At 52.9% G+C, this 23,810-nt stretch overlaps 1 protein-coding gene across 1 annotated transcript in view; it reads left to right on the top strand.

Annotated features, from left to right (window-relative positions):
* Positions 1 to 23,810, top strand: part of CRYBG2 (crystallin beta-gamma domain containing 2) — a 32,687-nt gene that overhangs the window by 840 nt on the left and 8,037 nt on the right. The window contains exons 2-16 of the mRNA XM_066375549.1: positions 1,319 to 1,388; positions 2,951 to 3,675; positions 9,671 to 12,161; positions 12,561 to 12,608; positions 12,695 to 12,807; positions 12,974 to 13,103; positions 16,176 to 16,315; positions 17,131 to 17,257; positions 17,479 to 17,514; positions 17,851 to 17,987; positions 18,143 to 18,269; positions 18,541 to 18,680; positions 18,766 to 18,892; positions 19,184 to 19,216; positions 19,345 to 19,457. Coding sequence (XP_066231646.1) covers positions 1,319 to 1,388; positions 2,951 to 3,675; positions 9,671 to 12,161; positions 12,561 to 12,608; positions 12,695 to 12,807; positions 12,974 to 13,103; positions 16,176 to 16,315; positions 17,131 to 17,257; positions 17,479 to 17,514; positions 17,851 to 17,987; positions 18,143 to 18,269; positions 18,541 to 18,680; positions 18,766 to 18,892; positions 19,184 to 19,216; positions 19,345 to 19,457 — 4,557 coding nt within the window. The remainder of the gene's footprint in view (positions 1 to 1,318; positions 1,389 to 2,950; positions 3,676 to 9,670; positions 12,162 to 12,560; positions 12,609 to 12,694; positions 12,808 to 12,973; positions 13,104 to 16,175; positions 16,316 to 17,130; positions 17,258 to 17,478; positions 17,515 to 17,850; positions 17,988 to 18,142; positions 18,270 to 18,540; positions 18,681 to 18,765; positions 18,893 to 19,183; positions 19,217 to 19,344; positions 19,458 to 23,810) is intronic.

Raw genomic sequence — 23,810 nt, 5'->3', positions numbered from 1 at the left:
AGCTCACAGCCCAGGGCTGCTGTGTTGCCTGGACTGCAAGCCAGGGGTCCAGAGCTCTGTACTAACTGTAGGTGCCACTGGCCATGTGACCTTGAACAAATTACTTCATCTCTCCAAACCCATTCACTGGTAGCTGATGTCTGGGAGGAAAAAGGCTCTGTGGCCAGCTGGGAGGGGGGAGTAGTGCATTGAGCCCCAGGAGCTCTTGGGCCCTATATCTGAAAAGAAGGTGGTGTGTGTGTGTGTCTGTGCAGGTACCCAGCAATTTGTTCTGATCTTATCATGACACAACTGTCTTCAACTCGCCCTCGGAAGGGTGGAGGCGTGGTGGAGGCAGAGTGAGGGGAAGGGTTTGTACTGCTCTCTCACCCCATAGAGAGAGGGGAGGGAAGGGGCCTAGCTACTCTGCCAGGAAGCCTGGGGTAGGGGTGTGCCCACACCCAGCCAGTGCCTTGCCATCCCCTGCTGGAAGACACTCCCTCTCCCTTTACCCTGTCTGGCAGGAACCTGCCCTCTAGGCCCAGGTGGCGCTGCCCCTCCCTTTCACCACCTGAGAGAAGGTGGGGTTGGACTGCAAGTGATTCAGGGATGTGGAGGACAGGGGAGGGACTGCGTAGGCTCCTGCAGGGGCATGACGTCACATACCATGTAGGCACTTGGATTCCATTCTCACCAGCTGTGAGAACCGAACTCCGGCACTGAGGCACAGGCCTCTGACTCCTGTTAATTTCCTGGAGGGGGGGGCAGAGTGCACGGAGGAGGCAGCCAAGACGCATTCTCATCTTGCCCCCCATTAGTGTGATGTCCAACCAGCCTTTGAAGTAGGATGGCCCTAGCATCTTAATTCTGAGACTCACTAGCTGTGTGACTCTAGGCAAGTTACTTCACCTCTCTGAGCCTCAGTTTCCTCATCTGAAAAATGGAGCCCTAATATCTGCCTTTTAGGATTTTTGTGAGGCTTAAAGGAGATCACATAGGCACCTAGTGCTAAGCCTGGCACAGGAAGGGCTTCAGCAAATGGTGAGCTTTTGAATTATTGGGGCACTATCCTTTCTGTGTATTCTGGCCCTGATACAGGCCCAGCCCCCACTTTTCTTCCAAGCCCATCCCTGTCTCTTTCTCTATTTCTTGGGGTGCTGCAGACAGTTGGAGGGGGGAGCAGAGAGCAAGCTGTTGCCCAGCGCCCCCTCCCCCAGGTTTCAGGGGCTGATCCAGCCTGTGGGCTCTGTGAGAAGTGGGGGGAGGGCCGCCCAGTCCAGTCTTGGGTTGGGAGAGGAAGAGGCTACCTCACTCCCTTCCCCCTGTGCTTCTTTTCCAGGCCCTGGGGTGGCCAGAGCTGCCCCGACCTTGCTCAAGGCCAGGGCAGCATCGACAATGTCAGCCTCAAGGTAGGAGAGAATGCAAAGCAGAGGCAGGGACAGGGCAGAAGTCTGGGAGGGGCAGGTCCTGAGAACCCTGACTCACAAGTCAGGCAACTGGATTTCTCTAGTCCTCCCTCTGCCACTGATTCACTGGGTGACCCTGGGAAGATCACGCCTCACCTCAAAATCTCAGTTTCTCCATCTGCAAAATAGGGACAATAATACCTCTCAGGACCGCTGTGAGAAATGAGGTAATGGATGTAGAACACCCGGCATGGGGCCTAGATGCTCAGAAAACATGAGCTTCCTAATGCCAGGCCTCCAGGGAGGCATGTAGGGTCTGTGTCTGTTCCTGGGACCCCTGTTCCCACACTTCCTGCTTTAGCTTGACCTCTTATCTTTGGTCCCCTTTTCCCACTTCCTGGCATGTACTCCCAGAAATGACACTTGGCCAGTGGCTTAACTTTCTGGCCACAGTTTTTCATCTGAGCCATGGATTAGGCAGTACTGGGTGGCCTCCCATAGGAGTTGGCTCAAGTAGCTACGTATTTCTCTATCGTCCTGGATACCATTAATAATCACTAGCCCTTAATTGAGTGCTCCTAATGTGCTGGTGCTCTGTGTGGATTATCTCATGAAATCTTCACAGCACTTCCAGAAAGCAGGCACTGTTATTATCATGCCAATTTTACATGTGGGGAAACTAAGATGCAGCAGGCAGTGTAGCTAGGAAGTGGCAGAGCTGGGATTCAAGCCGGGGTTACCTTGCTCCAGGCTCCCACACACATCACTCTCCCCTTCTGTCTGAGGTGTTCAGGCCCTGGTGAATGAGAGGCTGCATCTATTTCATAGGTGAGTAAGTACATTGAGGAATTTGAGATCAAGAGTCCCTGCTAGAAGGAGTTTTGACCCCAGACTTGGCTCCTCTGTTGCCAAGAACATAAACCTATCCTTGCAACCAGTGGCTTGCAGGGGGGTGGGTAGTGTCCATATGAGTCTGAGACCTTCGCCCTTTCCCCTCATCACCACAACCAGACTTAGCCACAGGGGAAGACAGCAGACACAGGTCAGGATTGTTCCATTCCCATGGAAACCCTCGTCCCTGACTCCTTCCTGTCCCAGGTACATCTCGATGCCCAGGTGTGCCTGGGAATCTCAGGTGGGAGGGTACTGGGGAGGTGGCTGCAGGCTCTCTGGAGGCCTGGAGTGGGCAGAGGCCACGGGCGGTTGTGGCAAGCATGCACACAAAGCCCCCAATTCCCAGGGCAACTGACTCCAAATGGCCAGGAGCCCGTGGGTCCCTGGGGAAGCAGCAGTTGGCCTGAGAGCTGGGCCCTTGCATGCACCGTTACTCATGTCAGTGTCCCTTCTGGTCTCACTTTGCTCGTGTGTAGATGGGAGGGGCGAGTGAAAGGCTGAAGGGCCTTCCTGGAGCTCTGCCCCTCTGTCCAGCTCTCACAGCCCTGGCAGCCTTTCCTTGGGGCAGCTTTGCTTCTCCTGTGCCAAGGAGGGCAGTCAAGGGTGATTAGGGGTACCTGGAGGGCAGGGGGAAGATGCTGTCACCACGCCCCTGCCTCTGCTTCCTTCAGACCCAAACCCAGAGCCGCTCAGAATGGGACCTTCAGGAAGGGAGCCGGACCTGGCTTTGGAAACGACGACACAGCTCAGGGGGACCCGCTCAGCCCCTGGGGCGCCTACAGAGGCCGGCGGTGGGCAGCGCCTCCGACATGGCCATCTATGCCTCCACGGGGCTGGAGAGCCTAGTACTGGCAGCCGACCATGCTGGTGCCGGCTGCCCCTCGTGCCCAGTGCCAGCTCCTGGACGTTTGGAACAGGAAACCCCAGACTGTGCTTACCTGCAACCCCCTCACATGGCCCCAGAGGTCCCTTGGAATCCTGAGCCACCTGGTAACGTGGAAGACACACTGCCCCGCCCACTAGCCTTCCCCAAGGCAGAGGGAGCAAAGGGCGAGCCTGTCACCCTGGGGCCAGCGCTGCCAGAGCCAGTCCAGATCCTACCGGAGCGTCCCTCTGCCAGGAGGACCCGCTACCACATCACTGTCATCCTGCAGGGGCGTGGGCAGACACCTGGGGAGGAGGGTGGGGAGCCCAAACCGGCCCAACCAGCTCGCCACCCCTTCTGCCCTGAGGAATTCAGGGGCTGGCAGAACCCTCCCCAGGGGCCCCGCCCCATCACGGGGTGCCCAACTGACCTGCCCCAGGAGCCCCAGCAAAGAGCCCCACAGCATCAGGAGAGCACAGCCCAGCAGCAGGAGCTCTGGGCCTGCCGGACACCTGGGTCCCCACGCAGACGGTGAGTACAGGTCCCCATGTGGGACAATGGTGAGAGGAGAAACTGACCTGGCTGCTCTTTCTGGGGACTCTGCCTCTCTCCAGACTTCTTCAACTCCAAGCCCATTCATTCAGTTCCCTGGGCATTAATTCACTCTGCCATACCCTCTCCGCTCAGCTCAGCTTGCTGTCCTGTTCCTCCCCTCCCCCACAACCTGTCTCCTGGACACCCCCCCCCCCCCCCGCTGCTCTCCTGCCCTGTCCATATGAGAAGGGGGAGATCCTGTCTTGGAGAGGATGGGGGAGGGGTCACTTTCTCTTCAGTAACACCCACCATTCCCTGGTTCTGTTCAGGAGACCACAGAACCCATCTGGTAGTAAGCACCAGCAAAGGTGCTGGGTGTCCTGTGGCAAGTTGCTTAACCTCTCTGGTCTTTGAGTTGTCGAGTAGATTTGGTAGCTGGAGATGAGGTGGTTAGAGGAGCATGCTTTGAACTCTGGAGAGTTGGGCTGCCAAAATAGCAAGGATGCTTATTAATAACACCTCAGTCACAGCAATAATTACCCCGCCTGGCTCTTCGTCAGCAGCCACAGGAACTGGCCCGAAGATTCTCAGGCCTCAGTTTTTATTTTATTTATTTAATTTTTGGTTTTTGAGAGAGAGACAGGATAGGAAGGGAGAGAGAGAGAGGGAAGAGAAAAATGAGAGGCATCAACTCATAGTTGTTGCCCTTTAGTTGTTTATTGGTTGCTTCTCATATGTGCTTTGACAGTGGTGGAGGGGGATGGCAGGTCAAGCCTAGGCAGTGACCCCTTGCTCAAGACAGTGACCTTAGGCTCAAGCCAGCAACTTTGGGCTCAAGCTATCAACCTTTCGGCTCAAGTCAGAGACCTTGGGACCATGTTGATGGCCCCGTACTCAAGCCAGTGACCCTGCACTCAAGCTGGTGAGCCTGCATTCAAGCCGACAAGCCTATGCTCAAGCTGGTGACCTCAGTGTCCCAGGCTGATGCTCAATCTACTGTACCACCACCGGTCAGGTCCAAACCTTGATTTTTATTTGTGTTGAAATGACTCTCCCAAATCTATTTGGTGGGCTCAGATGTGGAAGAGTGTATTGCCTAAAACTCACCTAGGAAGGAGTGAACTTGGCATCTCTCTAGGACCACCAGGGAGGGGCACTGGGCCTCAAACAGGGCTCCGAAAAGTTCCTAATGATGATGGTGGTGGCTGTCATTTATGGTTTGTTTTCTAAACATAATCCTGTTTCATCCTCACAGCAGCTCCACGGAGCACGGAGTGGGACTAATCCGGCTCCACACCCCTATGCTCTGGTTACAATAGGAAACTAAGGCTCAGAGTGGTTACATCAGTTGCCCAAAATCAACCAGAAAGTGAAGAGACCAGTTTGAAACGGGTGCCTGTGCTCTAACCACTTCTCTGTCCTACCACTCTCAGAGGCTTCCGTGGCCCTGTGTGGCCAGTGGTGGGTTGAGTTGTGGCTGCTTTGCAGACTCCAGGGTTTTCTCTGACTCTGTGGAGGTAGATTTGGTGGCACTGTGCTAGCAGAGGCAGCATCAGGGATGATGCTCAGCCCTTTGGGCAGGAGTCAGGGTACCTGGTCCTGTGGCAAGGAGGAGGGAGATACGGTTCCTCAGCTGGCTCAGAGACCTGCTCAGGTGCCCCTGCTGGGGGATAAGGGCTACAGAGAGAGGGAAGGTGGTGGACGAAGCAGCCCTTGGAGAGAGGGCAGAAGCACTACGTTTAGCCAGGGGGCTGGTGTTGTACCTGCTGCTCCCTGGCTAGTTTGGGCCCAGGTGGATAATGACAGACTCTGGCGGGAGGCTAGGGCTCACTTAGAGAGGAGGAAGTGGATCTCTAGAGACATCATCCTTCTCTGGCTCCTGGGCCAAGATTGGCAAATATAGGAGGTGGGTAGGCGGGGCAGTTGGGTCTGCAAGTGGGATTGTGTATGCATTCAAGGGTGTGTGTCTGTGTTCGAATGTAGGGGAATTTCAAGAGGAAGAGGGCTTGGGGCTGTGAATGGACTGTGTGCATATATTCTGAATGTGTGCTTGTGTCATCGTGTCTATGACTCGTCTGTTGCTGCGTCTGAGTATTGGTAGCTCTGACTCTGTGTGTCTGAGTGTGTAAGTCAACGTAAATGTCTGTGTGTATTTTTGCCAGTGCTACTCTGGTCTGTGCTGGTGTCTGTGTGACGCAGCACGTGTTTGTGGGCCTGTGGACTGGTTTGGCCTAGTTTGGGGGTGACTCACAGGTAAGCGGGAGAATCCAAGACTTGTTGAGTTAGAGTAGGCTCTTTCCCACACTCCCCCCGCCCCTTCCTCAGCCTCTCCCTTCCCAGCCCCACACACCTTGTTTGGAGGTCACAGGTTACCCTGCCAACAAATCCACTTCTGATATGGGGTGCTGGAGAAGAGAGGGCTCTGGGAAGGGCACTTCTGCTGGCTTAGGAAAAGCACCCTGGGCCATTGGGGTGTGTCTTCAGAGCAAGGACAAAAAGGGGGAGCTCTAGACAGCCAGGTTCCAGTATAATTTGAAGACTATTCTAGCTGTCATGACTGTCCAGGGAGCAGTCAGGTCAGCTGTCAAAGGGTGATCTCCCTGTCCCTAGAGGTATGCAAGTAGAAGCAATGACCATATGCTTGTGGAATGAGTGACAATCAGGGGTGTTGTCCAGAGGGTTGGGTTGGGAGAGGCATTGCATTCTGATTATTAGGAGGTCATTGACAATATCTAATCTGATCATCAATGGCTTCCTTTGAAGCAGCTTTCCTGTTGTTTAACCAAAGCCTATGGGGCCTTCCAAATATCATTTCCATTTTTATGTCTAATTCTTTGACCCCTAGACTCCTATGATACCACCTTCATGGGAAAATTGGCTTTGGATGAACTAACCAGGGACTAGGGCATCACTTAACAAATCAGCATTGAATGAGTGAGTGAATGAATAAATAAATGTCTTAGAACCCAGGCTTTACTCCTTACTACTAATGCCATTAGGGACAGGGAGTCTCGGCAAATGGTAGGTGTTATTATTGTCATTCAGAAATGGAGAGGAGATTTAGGGGGGCTCAGTGAGGGGGTGAAGCCCCATGTAGGGGTAATCCCAGCAAGGAGGACAGGGGTTCTATTGGAAGAAAGGGGGCTCCTTAGGGAGGAGAGAGGACAGGGTCGGGGCTTTGGGTATCTGATTGTGTCCTGCTTGCAGGAATTCTGGCCTGGGGAAAGAATTGGGGCTCCATCTCAGCCCACCACCTTCCCTGTACACAAGGCTTTTCTGGGGCCACGCAGATCCTATCCCAGGCTAGGCCACACACTGTCATAACCACCAGTGGTCCTCGAGTCAGGTCAGGCTTCCCTGGGCCCCAACCCCTTTCATCTCTGTCCCTCATAAAACCTGAGTCACTGTTGGGGCCATAGGGCAGGGTCGAAGTTCTGGGTTCCATCAGCTTGTGAGAGAGGAAGATAGAGTGGGGGAGGGCAGTTTGGGTATGGGTCCATTTCTGGTCTTAACCTCCTTGATAGTGGTCTAGGGGATGCCTCATTGAGAGGAGGAGCAGAGCTGAAGACAGCCTGGATAAGGCTGGGGACAAACAGGTTGTTTCACAGATTCTTGGGGCCTGAGAATAGGATTGCCCTGGTCAGTGTGATTTGGAAGTCAGAGTGGAGGCTGAATGGCCCCTCTAAGACTGTTGTGGCTCCCTTTGAAAGTAAACCTCCAAACCAGTGAGTCTCAATTTACCAGGTAAATACATTAAAGGAGTTTGGTATGGTGGTTAAGCACTTAGGGCTGGAGTTCAAGTCTTGCTTCTGCTACTGTGTGACTCTGGGTAACTTTCTTAACCTCTCTGAGCCTTCCCCATCTGCAAGATGGGAATGTTTGCTTATAATCTATTAATAATTATTATTTTTTAAATGGTTATTTTATTGATTTTAGAGAGAAAGAAAGGGAAAGGGAGAGAGAGAGACAGAAAAAACATTGATCTGTTCCTGTGTATGCCCTGACCGGGATCAAACTGCCAACTTCTGCGCTTTACGACAGTGCTCTAACCAACTGAGCCATCGGCCAAGGCTGCTGTTTCTATTAAAGCAAATTCACAGAGAGTTTCTAGGGTGCTTAGAGTTCTTCCCAGACAGTTGTTATTACTATTCCCTATTTAGTAAAGGAGGTAATGGAAACCCAGAGAGATCAAGGAGGGTCTGAAAATATATAAGACCCAGACTTGGCTAGGTAGCTCAGTTGGTTAGAGCATCGCCTTGATATGCCAAGGTTTCAGGTTTGATCACCAGTTAGGGCACATACAAGAATCAACCAATGAGCCTGACCAGTGATGGCACAGTGGATAAAGTGTCAACCTGGAATACTGAGGTCACCGGTTTGAAACTCTGAGGTCATCAGCTCTGAACGTGGGCTTGTCAGCGTGTTGCTGGCTTGAGCAGGGGATTGTTTACACACTCCCAAAGCTCAGCAGCTTGAACCAAAGGTCACTGGAATGAGAAGCCCAAGGCTTGAGCAAGGGGCCACTAGCATGGCCTCGATCAAGGCACGTACGAGAAGTTCAATGCACAACTAAAGTAAAAGCAATTATGAGTTGATGCTTCTCAACCTCTCTCTCCCTTCCTGCCCTTCTCTCACTCTCTCTCAAAACAAAACAAAGAATCAACCAATGAATGCATAAGTAAGTGGGACAACAAATTAATATTTCTCTCTCTCTTCTTTCCTCTCTTTAAAAAACAAAAAAATCAACAATTAAAAATAAAAAAAGGAATAAGACCCAGGCCCCGCCCCTTAGAAGAGTGCATGTAAGAGAAGCCCTGCTGGAGAGGACCGGAGGAATAGCTGGGTGTGCTCGGAGCCGGGGCCCAGGGCAGGAGGGAAGATGCCTGGACACCGATTCAGATACAACTCTAATCCCCAGCTTGGCGATTTGGCAGGTCCATCCCCTGGCCAGCCACTCCTCTTTTCTGACACTTGGTTTCCTCATCTGTACAATAGGGGAAATAATCATAGAGGAGAAAACTGAGGGCGACTGCATTCAAATCCAAAGTGCTGGGTCCCGAGAAGCTCATTGAGACCCACAGATGCACCCAGACATGCACCTGTGCTCTGACAGTCACCCCACATGCTGATGCTAGTATACACATGTGCACACCTGCCAGTGTTTGGTCACAGTTCTCCAAGGTGACAGTGCAAAGTTTATGATCCAGCATTTTAGTTTATAAGGCAAGTTTTCTTTCTTATTTCATCCTGACAATAACCTTATGAAGTACATACTCTTATTTAAAAAAAATTTTTTTTAATTTATTTATTGATTTTAGTGAGAGAGGAAGGGAGAAAAAGAGAGACGGAAACATCAATGTGTTCACATGTGTGCCCTGACTGGGGATTGAACCAACAACCTCCGCACTTCAGGATGATGCTCTAACCAACCAAGCTATGCAGCCAGGGCTCACATACTCTTATTAGTACAGTTTTCTGGCTTGAAACTCTGAAGCTTGAAGGGGAAAAAAAGGCCTGCCCAAGCTTATTTAGCTAGTGAGCCACAGGGCCAGGGGGAACCCAGTTCTTCTTGAGGCCCAACACCGTCTTGCCTTCCCTGCCTGTCCTTACACTGGCAGAGACAGGGTCAGAACAGGGGCCTCAATTTCAGCTTTCTGGTTTTCCAGTCTGGGGCTCCTCGGGCCGAGTCCCAGCCCTGTCCACAGACCAGTGGTCAGACCATCTGCCTTTCTGCTCTCTCCTTCCGCTCTCCTTCCACGCTCAGGCCAGCTTCACTCCTGGAAGGACCGTGGCACAGGGGATCACCTCAAAGTGGGGAGAGGGCTGAGAGTCTCATGCCCATTTTACAGATGAAGAAACAAAGGCCCAAAAGGTCAAACGACTTGCCGGAGGTTACCCAGCCTGACTTTGGCTGAGGTAGGTATTCTGCACTACATAGAGCCACCCTCTCCAGCCCTGACATTGTCTCTCTTTTTTCTGGCACCATCTCCAGGGAACTGGGCCACAGTAAGCCAAAGACACCTCAGGACAGGTTGCTGGGGCCCAACATGGAGGAGGCAGATGGGCCCCCCGCTCGGGCCGAAGCCCGAGTGGTGAGTGCCAGACTGACATGGCGGCAGCGGCCCCCAGCCCAGGAGGAGATCAGACATCGTTTTCACAAGGTGTCCCTGGTGTCAGAGGCCCCGATGGAGACCCCGCAGGAGAAGGTGTTTGCGTACAGTGTCCGCGGGGAGGAAGTCAATGGCTTTGCTGCACTGGGGGAAGAGACTGCAAATCACCAAGGCCCCCGGACTGGGGCAGGTTCCAAGAGCTTCCAGAGCCATGGGCCTGTCTTTTCCAGGAAGTACACACTACCCCCCAGGGAGAAACGGCTGGTGGGGAGGCTGCGAGAGGCTGCGGACCAGGCAGACAGCAGCTCCCAAGACCCTAGGACTGAGCCACCATGCTTGCGAGCCACGGCCAGGACTGAGCTTTTGGTACCCCTTCCTGGGCCCCGTGAGCCAAGCCCCCACCCGGGTATGAGCCTTGACAAACGGCGGGTGACACGCACTGTGCGGACCACTGTGGTGGTAGGAGGGCATGTGGACCAGCATGTGAGCAACTCTGTGACCCTGGAGCCAGTGCTCCCTGGCAAGGCCCTGCCAAGGGGTCGCAGTGCTATCCGGACAGTGGTGGTGGGCCCCAGGGCTGAGGGCTCGCCCAGCCGCAGTCAGGCCCTGGAGCTGCTAAGTAGCCTTGTACCTGCTGAACGAAACCCGCCTGCCAGCCAGCTGCCCAGGCCCATGGCTCCTGTGCCAAGGAGTCCGGGTCTGGGCAACACAGTGGGCACAGCCCTGGGGCAGCTGCCTGAGATGGGGACAACAGAGCCAAAAGACAAATCTGCCCTGGCCCCTGCAGGTACCCCAGAGGGTGCTCACTTACCTCAGAACCAAGAGGTCCCTGCAGCCCACCCAGGCCAAGACCAGGGCCGAGCCCGGGATGCCTGGGTTCATGATGTCTCCAGGGTGCAGGGAGCCTCCAACCCTACCCAACTCCCTCTCCGCACCTCTCAGTGCTATATACCCACACCCTCTTCTCCCAGACTCCAGACCCACACCTCCTCCCTGGGCCTGGACCACCCCAAGGCCCAGCTCACTCTTGATCCCAGGGGACCCCAAGCCCTGCCCTCTGTGAAAAGGGAAGGGCTCACAGATCCCCCTGCTGCCACCGTCATGCCCATGGTACAGACTGATGTCGTTATGGTCCCTGGAGAACCTCCATCCTCTGTAAGAAGGGAGGCTGTCCCCAGCCCAGGAAATCTTTCTGCTCCACCTTCCCCAAAGAATAAGGTTGTTCAGGACTCTGAAAATGTTCCCATCTTCTCTTTTACCCAGAAGGAGATAGTGCCGGGACCTGATGCTCCTGCTGACCCATCCTCCACCCAGAAAGAGGTTGTGCAGGGTCCTAGTGCTCCTGCTGCCTCATCCCCCAAACCAACCAAGGTTTTCCAGAGCCCAGAAGATAGGCCTAGCACCCATACAGAGGTTGTCCAGGGTATTCAAGGCAGCTTTGGCCCTTCCCTCACCGAGGCAGAGTCTGTTCCCGGCCTGATTGCTCCTCCCCTGCCCTCCCCCCAGAAGCAGAAGGTTGGCCAGGGCTCTGAAGGGAGCCCCAGCTCATCTCCCACCCAAAAGGAGGTTTCCCAGGGCCCTGCTGTTCTCCCTGCTCCCTCCTCCTCAGTGGGCAAGGTGTTCCCCAGCCCAGGAGGCCACCCTGCCGCTATGTCAGTGGGACCAGAGGCCAGCTTTGAGTCCCAGTTTGTCCCTGACTCTACTGAAGACAAGGAGGAGGAGGTGGCCCTGACGGCTGACCTGGAGATTTTCCTGGACACCCTGCGGAGCATGGAGCCCCCTGAAATTCTCCGCACTCACCGGCTGCCACGAGCTCCCCGCTCCTCCTACCTGGCCATGTACGCCACGCTGCCCACTATCGAGGAGGACCAGGCCAGGCCATGGGTGCTGGGACCCAGCCCCCAGGAGGTGCCTGCACAGGAGGAAGACGAGGAGGAGGAGGACAAGGAAGAGGAGGAGCAGCCAGAGAACCCCTACCTAAGTGACGACGAGAAGCTCCAGCGCAGGCAGGAGAAAGCTGGGCCCAGCCCCTCCTGGGACTCCCGCCCTGCCAGGCCCCCCCAGACCTCTTACTCTCCTCTGGAGATGATGAAGAAGCATGCCATGGATGCCAAGGGCTCCCACTCGGAGTCGGGGCCAGACTGGCAGGCAGGCACGAGGCCCACTTCCCGTCTTGAAGGTAGTCTTTTCTTTGGTGGTCTGGTATCTGCCACCAAGGAGGCCCCCACCTTGGAACCACTGGGCACAAAACTATCCGCTCTGCCTGCCCACGGGGCACCAGGGCTCAAAAAGGTGCCAGGACAGCTGCCCCTGCTCTGCAGCAAAAGGTCACCACCAGAGAAGCCCACATGTGCCAGGCCCCCTGAGGGCTGGGTGAGTGACGCCACGCTTGGGTGGGCAACCGAGGGTGCCTGGTCTCACCGGGGTTTGGATGGTATGAGGATCATGGTACTGGGAGGCAGTCTTCAGAGGCAGAGGGATGGCTCAGTGGGACCCTGTGCGAGCCACATCTCTCTGGGCCTCACTCTCCCTGTCCAAACAGGAGGAGGTCTGCAGTGTGGATTCCAAAGGGCTTAGTGGCTCCAAGCTCTTGGAAGCCGGGAAAGGGGAGTGATAGGGACCCAGATCCTGAGACAGGGTGGGTTGGGGGCAAGTGTGGTGTCCTCTGTGGGGGTGGAGGCCAATAGGGAAGATGTGGGATGCCTGGAATAGCAGCTGGTGGGAGGCAGTAAAAAGACAACCCTGTAAGACTTATCACTGCCTCCATTCCAGAGTCCAGCATTGAAGACCCAGGGCAAGCTGAACACCAGGCCAGGAAAGGTAGGGGGTGTGGGCAGGTATGTGGGAGGGGGAAGCAGGATGGAGGAGCTGAAAACAAAGCCTGAGGACCCCCTGTGTCTTCCCAGGTGATCCTCTTCTCAGAGCCTGGCTGCCAAGGCAGCAGCAGGGAGATCTGGAAAGACATTGCTGATGCCTCCAGCTGGGCCCATGTGGCCTCCATAAGGGTGGTTCGAGGCTGGTGAGTGCAGAGAGCCCGGGGAAGGGGGTCTGTTTGAGAACCTGGGCCGCTAGTGCAGCCAGAAGTGCCCAGGCCAACCTCGCAGAAACCCCCTCAGCTACTCAGAGACCCCGCCTTGTGGGTACATCTTCTCCCACCCAGTGACGCTGGGTTTCTGTGCCCACAGCTGGGTGCTATATGAAAAGCCGGAGTTCCGGGGCCAGAAGCTGGTCCTTCCTGAAGGAGATGTGGAGCTCAGAGCCTCAGGATCAGCATGGAGTATCCAAAGCATCGGCTCTCTGAGGAGGGTGGTCCAGGTAAGTGGGCTGGGCTGGAGGCCGGATTCTGCCCTGTCTATCCTGGGTCCCGGGCCCTGAGGAAAGAGAAAGCCTCAGGTGTCTAGATTTGGAATCTCTGGGACAGATCATACTGGGTAGGGGGCAGAGGGGGCTTATTGTGGACTCATAGATCCTGACCCTGGAACCAACTGGGGAATGCTCAGGCTGGCTTGGGGAGGCCGGGGCCAAGCAAAAGCCAAGCCCCAGCTTGGGAAAGTTTGAACTGGCTCTGGAGAGAAAGATTCCTTCAGAAAAGAAACAGGTGGGGGTGGATATGGGTGTTCCCCCACCCAAGGGTCCAGGCTCTTAGGTCCACAGTAAGACTTAAGGCACCTTGGACATTTGTTCATTCATTGTCTCAGGGATGCTCGATAATGTCTGCTGTGTGCCAGCCACCACGCCAGGCAGTGGGTGGTGGGGGAGCCCTGCTCTCTGTCCTGTAGGACTCAGGGTCAAGGTGGGGGTCTCAGGATGAGATTTGAAGCAGGAAAGCCATACAGTCAGATGAGGGATTTATAAACATGCCTCTGGCTGGCAGGAGGAGGAGAGACTAGATAGGGATCCCAGAGGCAGGAAGACGGGGAAGGGCTGTGGTGTTCAGCCGAGAAGCACCTCTGAATTTTGAGGGAGAGATGTGTGATTTGAAAAGGCATAGTCACCTGATCTGTGGTGGCGCAGTGGATAAAGTGTCCACCTGGAATGCTGAGGTTGCTGGTTTGAAAACCTGGGCTTGCCCAGTCAAGGCACATATAAGAAGCAATCAATGAAAAATGATGAGTTGATCAGTGAAGCAACTATGAGTTGATACTTCTCACTCCACGCCCCCTTCTCTCCTCTCTCTATAAAACCAATAAATACAATCTTTAAAAAGGCCTGACCAGGTGGAGCACAGTGGATAGAGCGTCGGACTGGGATGCAGAGGACCCAGGTTCGAGACCCCGAGGTCGCCACCTTGAGCGTGGGCTCATCTGGTTTGAGCAAAGCTCACCAGCTTGGACCCAAGGTCGCTAGCTTGAGCAAGGGGTTACTCAGTCTGCTGAATGCCCACGGTCAAGGCACATATGAGAAAGCAATCAATGAACAACTAAGGTGTTGCGATGAAAAACTGATGATTAATGCATCTCTCTCTGTTCCTGTCTGTCTGTCCTATCTATCCCTCTCTCTGACTCTGTAAAAAAAAAAAAAAAAAAAAAAGAAGAAGAAGAAGAAAGAAAAGGCACAGTCACTATTATAGTTTCATATCTGTAAAGTGAGAAAAAAACATTGTTTTCATAACACCAATTTATAAACTATCAAAATTAAGCTTGACAAAGATCATTGTGGCTACAAGGAAGAAGCAGAAGAGAAAGCAGGGTTAATCAGATGTTTTGCTTCTTCTTCTTCTTTTTTCTTTTTTTACAGAGACAGAGAGAGAAGGATAGATAGGGACAGACAGACAGCAACGGAGAGAGATGAGAAGCATGAATCATCAGTTTTTCGTTGTGGCACTTTAGTTGTTCATTGATTGCTTTCTCATATGTGCCTTGACCGTGGGGCCTTCAGCAGACCGAGTAACCCCTTGCTCAAGCCAGCGACCTTGGGTCCAAGCTGGTGAGCTTTGCTCAACCCAGATGAGCCCACGCTCAAGCTGGCAACCTCGGGGTCTCGAACCTGGGTCCTCTGCATCCCAGTCTGATGCTCTATCCACTGCACCACCGCCTGGTCAGGCTTGCTTCATTTTTAATGAGAGGAGGAATAACTCTGAGTTTAGTAGTATTGCAATCCTCTTGGTAAGAGAGAATGAGAGCTGGTGATTTTTTTTTTTTTTTTTTTAGTGGGAGAGAGACAGAGAAAGGAAGGGAGAAAGATGAGAAGCATCAACTCATAGTTGCAGCACTTTAGATGTTTGTTGATTGCTTCTCAAGCCAAGCCAGCAACCTTGGGCTCAAGCCAGTGACCATAGTGTCATGTCTATGATCCCACGCTCAAGCTGGCAACCCTGTGCTCAAGCTGGTGAGCCTGCGCTCAAGCTGGATGAGCCCGCGCTCAAGCAGGTGAATTCAGGGTTTTGAACCTGGGACCTCAGCGTCCCAGGGCAATGTTCTATCCATTGCACCACCACTGGTTAAGTTAGAGAGCTGACGATTCTTAACTAGGGCAGTGACTCAACCATGCAGAGGGGACAGCTTTCAAAGCCTCTCCAGAAACATACAAATGTTTGTGAACAATTTATTGTGATCTTCTCATAATAAATGCATCGTTGTGTGGGAGGTAACAAGGTACTAGAGAAAAACAAGTCAGGTGGACGTGGATTCATCTGATTAACTCAGCATTGGTTGGACACTTAGTGTGTTCCAGGCACATGGGAGGTACTGAGTGAACAAAACTAAACTGCTCTGTTCCTGGCCCTACTGCTTACAAGCTGTGTGCCCTTGGGAAAAATGCTTAACTTCACTGAGCCTCATTTTTCTAGTTTGCAAATGGAGTAATAACTCACATTGAGAGGACTCAGTGAGATGAGCTAGGCATGCCCTTAGCACAGTGCCTGGTACTGAGTAGATGCTTCATAAATACCTGGTGAAGTAGTGAGTCCATAAACATAGTGCTGGTGAGGAAGAAACACCCAGAATGCAGAGGCTCTGCTGCTTTCTGGGTTGAAGTGTAGGTGGAGCCAGTCTGGACAAGGCAGGAATTGTACATAAAAGAATGGTCAGTGTTAGACCTAAGGAAGAGGCTGTACATAATCACGCATTCCTCCACCATGCTGGAAGTCAGGCTGCCCAGAGGCAAGGCAGAGGGCATGGCACTTGGCAGGCTCCTGCTGAGAACTTTGATCTCAGAGCCCAGAGGTTCAGGGTGGGACCAGCAAGGTCTTTGGTCTTGGAGTTCTCTGTCTAACCTTAAGAGTACATACACCCCAGTTGTTCTACTGGCTTCTGGAAAGATGGTCACAGAGGTTTCCCAGAAGCCTCCTGCAGCCCTGGCTGGCCACACTTGGGGATGCAGGTGCAGATGGGGGTAGTCTTTGAGGGGTGCTGTTTACACTTCATCTTTCCATCCCTCTCCCTGCAGGACTACATTACCCCTGAGATCAGTCTCTACTCTGAGGAGGGTCTCAAGGGGGAACAAATGAAATTAACCAAGTCCTTGGAGGACCCCCAGAGCCTGAAGAGGCCCCTGCAGGTGGCATCTGCCACTGTCTCTGCAGGACTGTGAGTCTGGGCTGTTGTGGAATCCCTTCATTCACCATTCACTGTGCTGGGTGCTGGGGACACTGAGGCGATAGGATACAGTTCCTGCCCTCAAAAACAGCTCAGTCTACTGGTGGGGAAGAGGAAGTAACAGACAGTGGCAAGACAGTGGCAATCCAGGGTCTCAGGGTGGGGGAGCAGAGAGCTGCAGAAAAGCACCACACCAGCCTGAGGTCACAGAAGGCTTCCCGGAGGAAGAGGTGCCTCAGTGGGGATGAGTTGGCCCCAGAAGAATCTAAGCTCCCTGAGGGCAGGGATTGTGTTTGTTTAGTTCACTGCTATATCCCTAAAGTAGGGCCTGGCATGGGGTAGATGCTCCTAAAGATTTGTTAATTGAATGAGTGGGAGAGAGAGAGTATATCTAGCAGAGGGAACAACACCTGCAAAGGCTCAGAGATGAGAGAGCTAAGCTTCAAAAATTCAATCTGGTCAGCGAAAGCAGCAAACGGGGGGACATGAGGCCCAGGGGAAGGCAGGGAGACACACTGAAGGGCCCCTTTGTGCAGCTGCACTGTACTGTGAGGCTAACAAGAAATTACAGGGGGTCCTTAAGCAGGTCTGTGTACTAGAAAGAGCTCTCCAGCTGAGAGAGGGCCAGGCCAGAGGAAGGGGCACTGATTGAATGGCTACAGAATGAGATTATGAGGGCCTGAAATGTCTTCCAGAGTCCTCTTGACAGATGCCTCTCCCTCTAAATCTCCTCTCTAAACCTTCCCTCCCACCCACCAATCTGTGTCCCCGGTGACTGGGGTGCAGCCACCTCTCTGCCTCCCCAGGTGGCTGCTGTATCCCAAACCCTTCTTTGAAGGCACTCCCTGCATTCTGGAGCCTGGAGAGTACCCCACCTCTGAAGCCTGGGGTACATCAGACCTCAGCATGGGCTCCTTGAAGCCCATGAGATTGGTAAGGAGTAGGTGGTCCCAAGTAGCCTTATTCTGCAGTCTGGGAGCTCTTACTGGGAATGAGATTGGATGAGAGGTGGGATTACCCCAAGAGGTAGGGGATAGGGAGGACATGGGGTTGGCCATTTTTAGGGGTCTCAGAATCAAGTAAATTCTAAGTCACCAGCTCCATTTGCCTTCCCCCAACCTGGGGCCAGTGTCTCAGCTCTGTCTCCTCTGCAGGGCTGCCCAAGAGTGGAGAAACCAGGAGAGCCCAAGGTAAGAGTCTGGGCTTCTGGGTCAAAAAGAGGCTTTGGGTGTCTTGTGTGTGTGTGTGTGTGGGGGGGGGCTATTGTGGCCTGGACTGGAAGACAGGAGGATCCTGGGAGCCAGAAGCTGGGTCTGGGAGGGTAGAGCCTGATGGGCTCAGTGGGAACTAGTTTTGAATGTGTAAGGACCAGGTCAGAGGTTAGAGACAGAAGTTAGGGCATGGGGCTCAGTGAGGGAGTGGGAGGGCTTATTTATGGACTATTGCTGGGCAGGGCCATCCTGGGCTGGCTCAGTGTGTTTGGGGCCAGATCACTTCCCACCAACCCCACCACTCGTCACACCCAGGCTGTGGTATATGAGGCCCCAGGCTTTCACGGCCGAAGCTGGGAAGTGAGCCGAGACATCTACAATCTCCAGCAGCCAGAGGACAGCCATAGCCCCTATCTGGCCTCGGTGGGGTCCCTGCGAGTTCTTGGAGGCTGGTGAGGACTCAGGACCCTTCCTTCTACCTTACCCTTCCCACTGGCCTCTACCCTGGGGGTAGGAAGTGATCTGGGCTGCCTAGGTTTGGTGGCAGCTGTCTTTTGTATCCAGGGACCCCCTGTGACTGAGTCTGTCTGCCTTCGCCTTCCTCCAGCTGGGTGGGCTATGAGAAGGAAGGCTTCAGGGGCCACCAGTATCTACTCGAGGAAGGGGAATACCCTGATTGGTCACATTGGGGAGGCTATGATGAGGCACTGACCTCCCTGCGAGTCATCCGGACGGTAAGCAATGGCAGTTGGACTATCCCTCTGCCACTGGCCATAGCCATACTGTGCCCCCTCCCCCCATACAATCTGTTGGGAGAAGTATTTATGTTCCATTTCCCTGTTCTCTACCTGAAATGTTCCCTGAGGTCTACCCCCTTTCCCTCCTGCTGCTTTTCCCCTGGCCACCTTACCCCAAAGTTCCCTGGTGCTCTGCCTGTCTGGGGACGGTCACTCTCAGGGGTTTCAGTGGGTGGGCATGAGAGACCTGACTATCCCTGGGGCCTAGGACTTCGCAGACCCGGCCGTGGTACTGTTTGAGGCCATGGACTTCGAGGGGCACGGTGTAGAGGTGAGCGAAGCATTGCCGGACGTGGAGCTGGCGGGACACGGCCCCCACACGCAAGCTATCCACGTGCTCAGCGGCGTGTGAGTGACAGCGGGGAGGGCGGGGGTCTGTTCCAGCAGAGGTACCAGCTCCGCCCCGCTGATCCTCGCCTTACCCTTTCTGTAGGTGGGTGGCCTACCAGGAGGCGGGCTTCTCCGGGGAACAGTATGTGCTGGAGAAGGGAGTGTACCGCAACTGCGACGACTGGGGCGCAGGTAACAGCGCCCTGGCCTCGCTTCAGCCGGTCCTGCAGGTGCGTTCCGGCCGCAGAAGGCGGGGCCTCTGGGAGGTGGGGCTTGGGGTCTGGGGTGCGCCCACCAACAGCGAGGCTGGAAGGACCCGGCGGAGCTTGATGGCGGGGAGGGATAGGGACGCGCGGGGGTGTGGGATAGGGACTGGCGGCGGCCTCTAGGAAGGGGCAGGGCTAATGCAGACCTGAGACTTAGGAGCGCTACCTCTAGGGTCGGGAATGTTGAAAACAGAGGAACTGAGGCTGGCAGCTGGTACCCACCTTAAGTATTGAAACTTTGGTCTCTCCCTTCAGGTAGGGGAGCATGATCTGCACTTTGTCTCAAAGGTAGGAAGGAGCTGGTGGGGCCTATGTCTCAACTTCCCTTATTTCAAATCTCTCCTCCTCTTCCCCCTTCTCTCTGGCTCACTCCATCCCTCTCCGTCATTCTCATCCATTCCTGTCTCCGTCCCCAGATTCAGCTTTTCTCGGGCCCCGACTTCCTGGGAGGCCACATCTCCTTCGAGGAGGACCAGGCCTCCCTGCCCACGTCTTTCCAGCCCCAGTCCTGCCGTGTCCACGGCGGCAGGTGAGGATGTGGGGGAGGGGAGGTTCGGAGAGGTAGGGGGTGGAGTGCGGGAGGTGGGGCGAACCTGCCCTGAAGTTTCAAAATAGGGGCTGCAGAAAGAGGGTGCTTATTTCAAATGATTTCCTTCTTCTGGTTTCCTTGAAATGAGCAATTCTGTCCCGAAGCATTCAATCGTAAAACAAACAAAGCAAAATAAAGTTCTAATGAAAATGTAAAACTTGTAGATAGTATAGTATAAAGGATCCCAATCTTGTTTCATCTATCCCTTTGCTTTTTTTTTTTTTTTGGGGGGGGGGGGGTAGTGGATTATTTAAAATTCCCGGCCCAACACAAAATTTCACAGGTAAATACTTAAGCATGTGTCTCTAATAAGAAAGGACCCCCCCCCCAACATATACATATATAGCCACAAGTTATTATAACATTTAATAAAATTAACAATAATTGGCCCTGGCCGGTTGGCTCAGCGGTAGAGCGTTGGCCTGGCGTGCGGGGGACCTGGGTTCGATTCCCGGCCAGGGCACATAGGAGAAGCGCCCATTTGCTTCTCCAACCCCCCCTCCTTTCTCTCTATCTCTCTCTTCCCCTCCCGCAGCCAAGGCTCCATTGGAGCAAAGATGGCCCGGGCGCTGGGGATGGCTCCTTGGCCTCTGCCCCAGGCGCTAGAGTGGCTCTGGTCGCAGCAGAGCGACGCCCCGGAGGGGCAGAGCATCGCCCCCTGGTGGGCGTGCCGGGTGGATCCCGGTCGGGCGCATGCGGGAGTCTGTCTGTCTCTCCCCGTTTCCAGCCCCAGAAAAATACAAAAAAAAAAATTAACAATAATTAATAATATCTGGCCCTGGCCGGTTGGCTCAGCGGTAGAGCGTCGGCCTAGCGTGCGGAGGACCCGGGTTCGATTCCCGGCCAGGGCACACAGGAGAAGCGCCCATTTGCTTCTCCACCCCTCCGCCGCGCTTTCCTCTCTGTCTCTCTCTTCCCCTCCCGCAGCCAAGGCTCCATTGGAGCAAAGATGGCCCCGGCGCTGGGGATGGCTCTGTGGCCTCTGCCTCAGGCGCTAGAGTGGCTCTGGTCGCAATATGGCGATGCCCAGGATGGGCAAAGCATCGCCCCCTGGTGGGCAGAGCGTCGCCCCTGGTGGGCGTGCAGGGTGGATCCCGGTCGGGCGCATGCGGGAGTCTGTCTGACTGTCTCTCCCTGTTTCCAGCTTCAGAAAAATGAAAAAAAAATTAATAATATCTAATAGTCCATGTTCTAATCCAGTGGTAGTCAACCTGGTCCCTACCGCCCACTAAGTGGGCGTTCCAGCTTTCATGGTGGGTGGTAGCGGAGCAACCAAAGTATAAATAAAAAGATAGGTTTAACTATAGTAAGTTGTTTTATAAAGATTTATTCTGCCAAACTTAACAAAAATCCGACATAAAATACTTGGTAAGTAATTATTATATGCTTTAAATTGCTATAACTCTGCTTTATAAATTTTATAAAGTAAAGTTACTTCCCTACTTTATAAATCACCATTACTGTGGAACCGGTGGGCGGTTAGAAAATTTTACTACTACCAGAGATACAAAAGTGGGCGGTAGGTATAAAAAGGTTGACTACCCCTGTTAATCTCTCCTGTTGTTTCAAAAAAATGCCTTTTTAAATTGTTTTGTTTTTCTCAGGCTCCAAGCAAGGTCCACACATTGCATTTGGTCAGTTTGTTCTCTAGTGTATATAACAAGCCCCCTCCTCTTCATTTTGTTTTATACCATATTTGTTTGAAGAAACTCAATAATTTGCCCTGTGAGTTTCCCATCTTCTGTATTTGACTGACTGCTTCCTAGTGGTGTCTTTAACTTGTTCCTCTGTGTCCCTATTTCCTGTAAACTGGTAGTTAGGTCTGGAGGCTTGACCAGATTGAGGGTGTTCTGTTTTGTTTGATAAAACTATAGAAATAGTGCTGTGTACACCCCACTGCATAACATCAGGAGGCCTGTGTCTTCTTGTCCCACTTTTTTTTAATTTAAGATATTATTTATTGATTTGTGGGGGGGTGGAGCAAGAAGCATCAACTCTAGTTGCTTCTCATATGTGCCTTCACTGGGCAAACCCAAGGCTTCAAAACAGTGGCCTCGGCCTTGCAGGTGGATGCTGTACCCACTGTGCCACCACAGGACAGGCTGCTTGTCCCACTTTAATTTTAGGACCCCTACATCATAAGAATTCCCATTTACCTTTCACCTAATGGTTTTATTTATTTATTTATTTATTTATTTTTTTTTTTTCTTTTTTCTGAAGCTGGAAACAGGGAGAGACAGTCAGACAGACTCCCGCATGCGCCCGACCGGGATCCACCCGGCACGCCCACCATGGGGCAACGCTCTGCCCACCAGGGGGCGATGCTCTGCCCATCCTGGGCGTCGCCATGTTGCGACCAGAGCCACTCTAGCGCCTGGGGCAGAGGCCAAGGAGCCATCCCCAGCGCCTGGGCCATCATTTGCTCCAATGGAGCCTTGGCTGCGGGAGGGGAAAAGAGAGACAGAGAGGAAAGCGCGGCAGAGGGGTGGAGAAGCAAATGGGCGCTTCTCCTGTGTGCCCTGGCCAGGAATCGAACCCGGGTCCTCCGCACGCTAGGCTCACCTAATGGTTTTAGTATCCATTGATGATAATTGCCTAGACCCATTACTTCTATAGAAGTTACAAAATGATGATTTTTCTTAATTTTTGTTATGCTTTCTACATATATTAGCTGGAATACTAAGAATTTCCTTTTGAACTATTTATTCACCTTAACAAAAAGAAGGCAGTTTTGTTTTTTTGTTTTTTTAAATTCAGTGAAAGGAGAGGAGGCAGAGACAGACTCCTGTATGCACCCCTACCGGGATCAACCCGGCAAGCCCACTAGGGGACAATGCTCTGTGCATCTGGGCTATTGCTCCTTTGCTCAGCAACCAAGCTCTTCTTAGCGCCTGAGTCAGAGGCCATGGAGCCATCCTCAGTGCCTGGGGCCAACTTGCTACAATTGAGCCAAAGCTACAGGAGAGGAAGAGAGAGAGAGAGAGGGAGGGAGAGAGAGAGAGAGAGAGAGAGAGAGAAAGCAAGCAAGCAAGCAAGCCTGACCAGGCGGTGGCGCAGTGGATAGAGTGTCGGACTGGGATGCCGAGGACCCAGGTTCGAGACCCCGAGGTCGCCAGCTTGAGTGCAGGCTCATCTGGTTTGAGCAAAGCTCACCAGCTAGGACCCAAGGTCGCTGGCTTGAGCAAGGGGTTACTCTGTCTGCTGAAGGCCCGCGGTCAAGGCACATATGAGAAAGCAATCAATGAACAACTAAGGTGTTGCAATGAAAAACTAATGATTGATGCTTCTCATCTCTCTCCGTTCCTGTCTGTCTGTCCCTATCTGTTCCTGTCTCTGACTCTCTCTCTGTCACTGTAAGAAGGAAGGAAGGAAGGAGGGAGGGAGGGAGGGAGGGAGGGAGGGAGGGAGGGAGGGAAGGGGAAGGGAAGGAAAAGAGAAAGAAAGAAGTGAGAGAGGGAGGGGTTTACAAGCAGATGGGCACTTCTCCTTTGTGCCCTGACTGGAAATCGAGCCTGGGCCATCACATGCTGGGCCAGTACTCTACCACTGAGCCAACCAGCCAGGGCCAGAAAAGGCAGTTTGATTTTTCTCAAGGATCAATGTTTGCCCCTTTCTCTTATCAATTTTCCAGAATAATTTCTGAATTTGTGCCTTAGCAACCTCCGAAGCTGACCAATGAAAATATTTTTTAAGTATTGTTATAAATGCATGGATTTTTATGTATCTGAAATGCCTCAATCCATTGGAGTCACTGTTCTTTTGTGTGCTCAAATTCTTCTATTTTTGAAAATGGGAGCCCCTTCAAATTGCCTCCTGAGTCCTTTTAATATAACCCCAATAATTTTTTTTCTGGACAATAAGATGCCCTGGGATAATTTTGCCCTTTTCCCCCACATTTGGAATCAACCATTTTCCAAGGAACTCTGGCTCTTTTTAGTGGGAAATACTATTTAGAGATCAAACTCTGCATGCTAGGCATTTTAAAATTATAATACTAATATTACTAACAGTACAAAATAGTAAATGCTGTTTGAAGCTTCTCTGTGGCTCTTTTTGCCCTCAGGACATTCACCTATATCCAATTCAGCATGTACAGTTTCAAATACTGTGGTTTTTGTTTTATTTTGTTTTTTTTACAGAGACAGAGAGAGGGACAAACAGACAGGAAGGGAGAGAGATGAGAAGCATCAATTCTTTGTTGCGGCATCTTAGTTGTTCGTTGATTGCTTGTCCGTTGACTGCTTTCTCATATGTGCCTTGACCGGGGGGGGCTACAGCAGAGCAAGTGACCCT

The sequence above is a fragment of the Saccopteryx leptura genome, chromosome 3 (genome assembly GCF_036850995.1).
Source record: "Saccopteryx leptura isolate mSacLep1 chromosome 3, mSacLep1_pri_phased_curated, whole genome shotgun sequence".
Lineage (NCBI taxonomy): Eukaryota > Metazoa > Chordata > Mammalia > Chiroptera > Emballonuridae > Saccopteryx > Saccopteryx leptura.
This window is presented reverse-complemented; position numbering and strand designations above follow the sequence as displayed.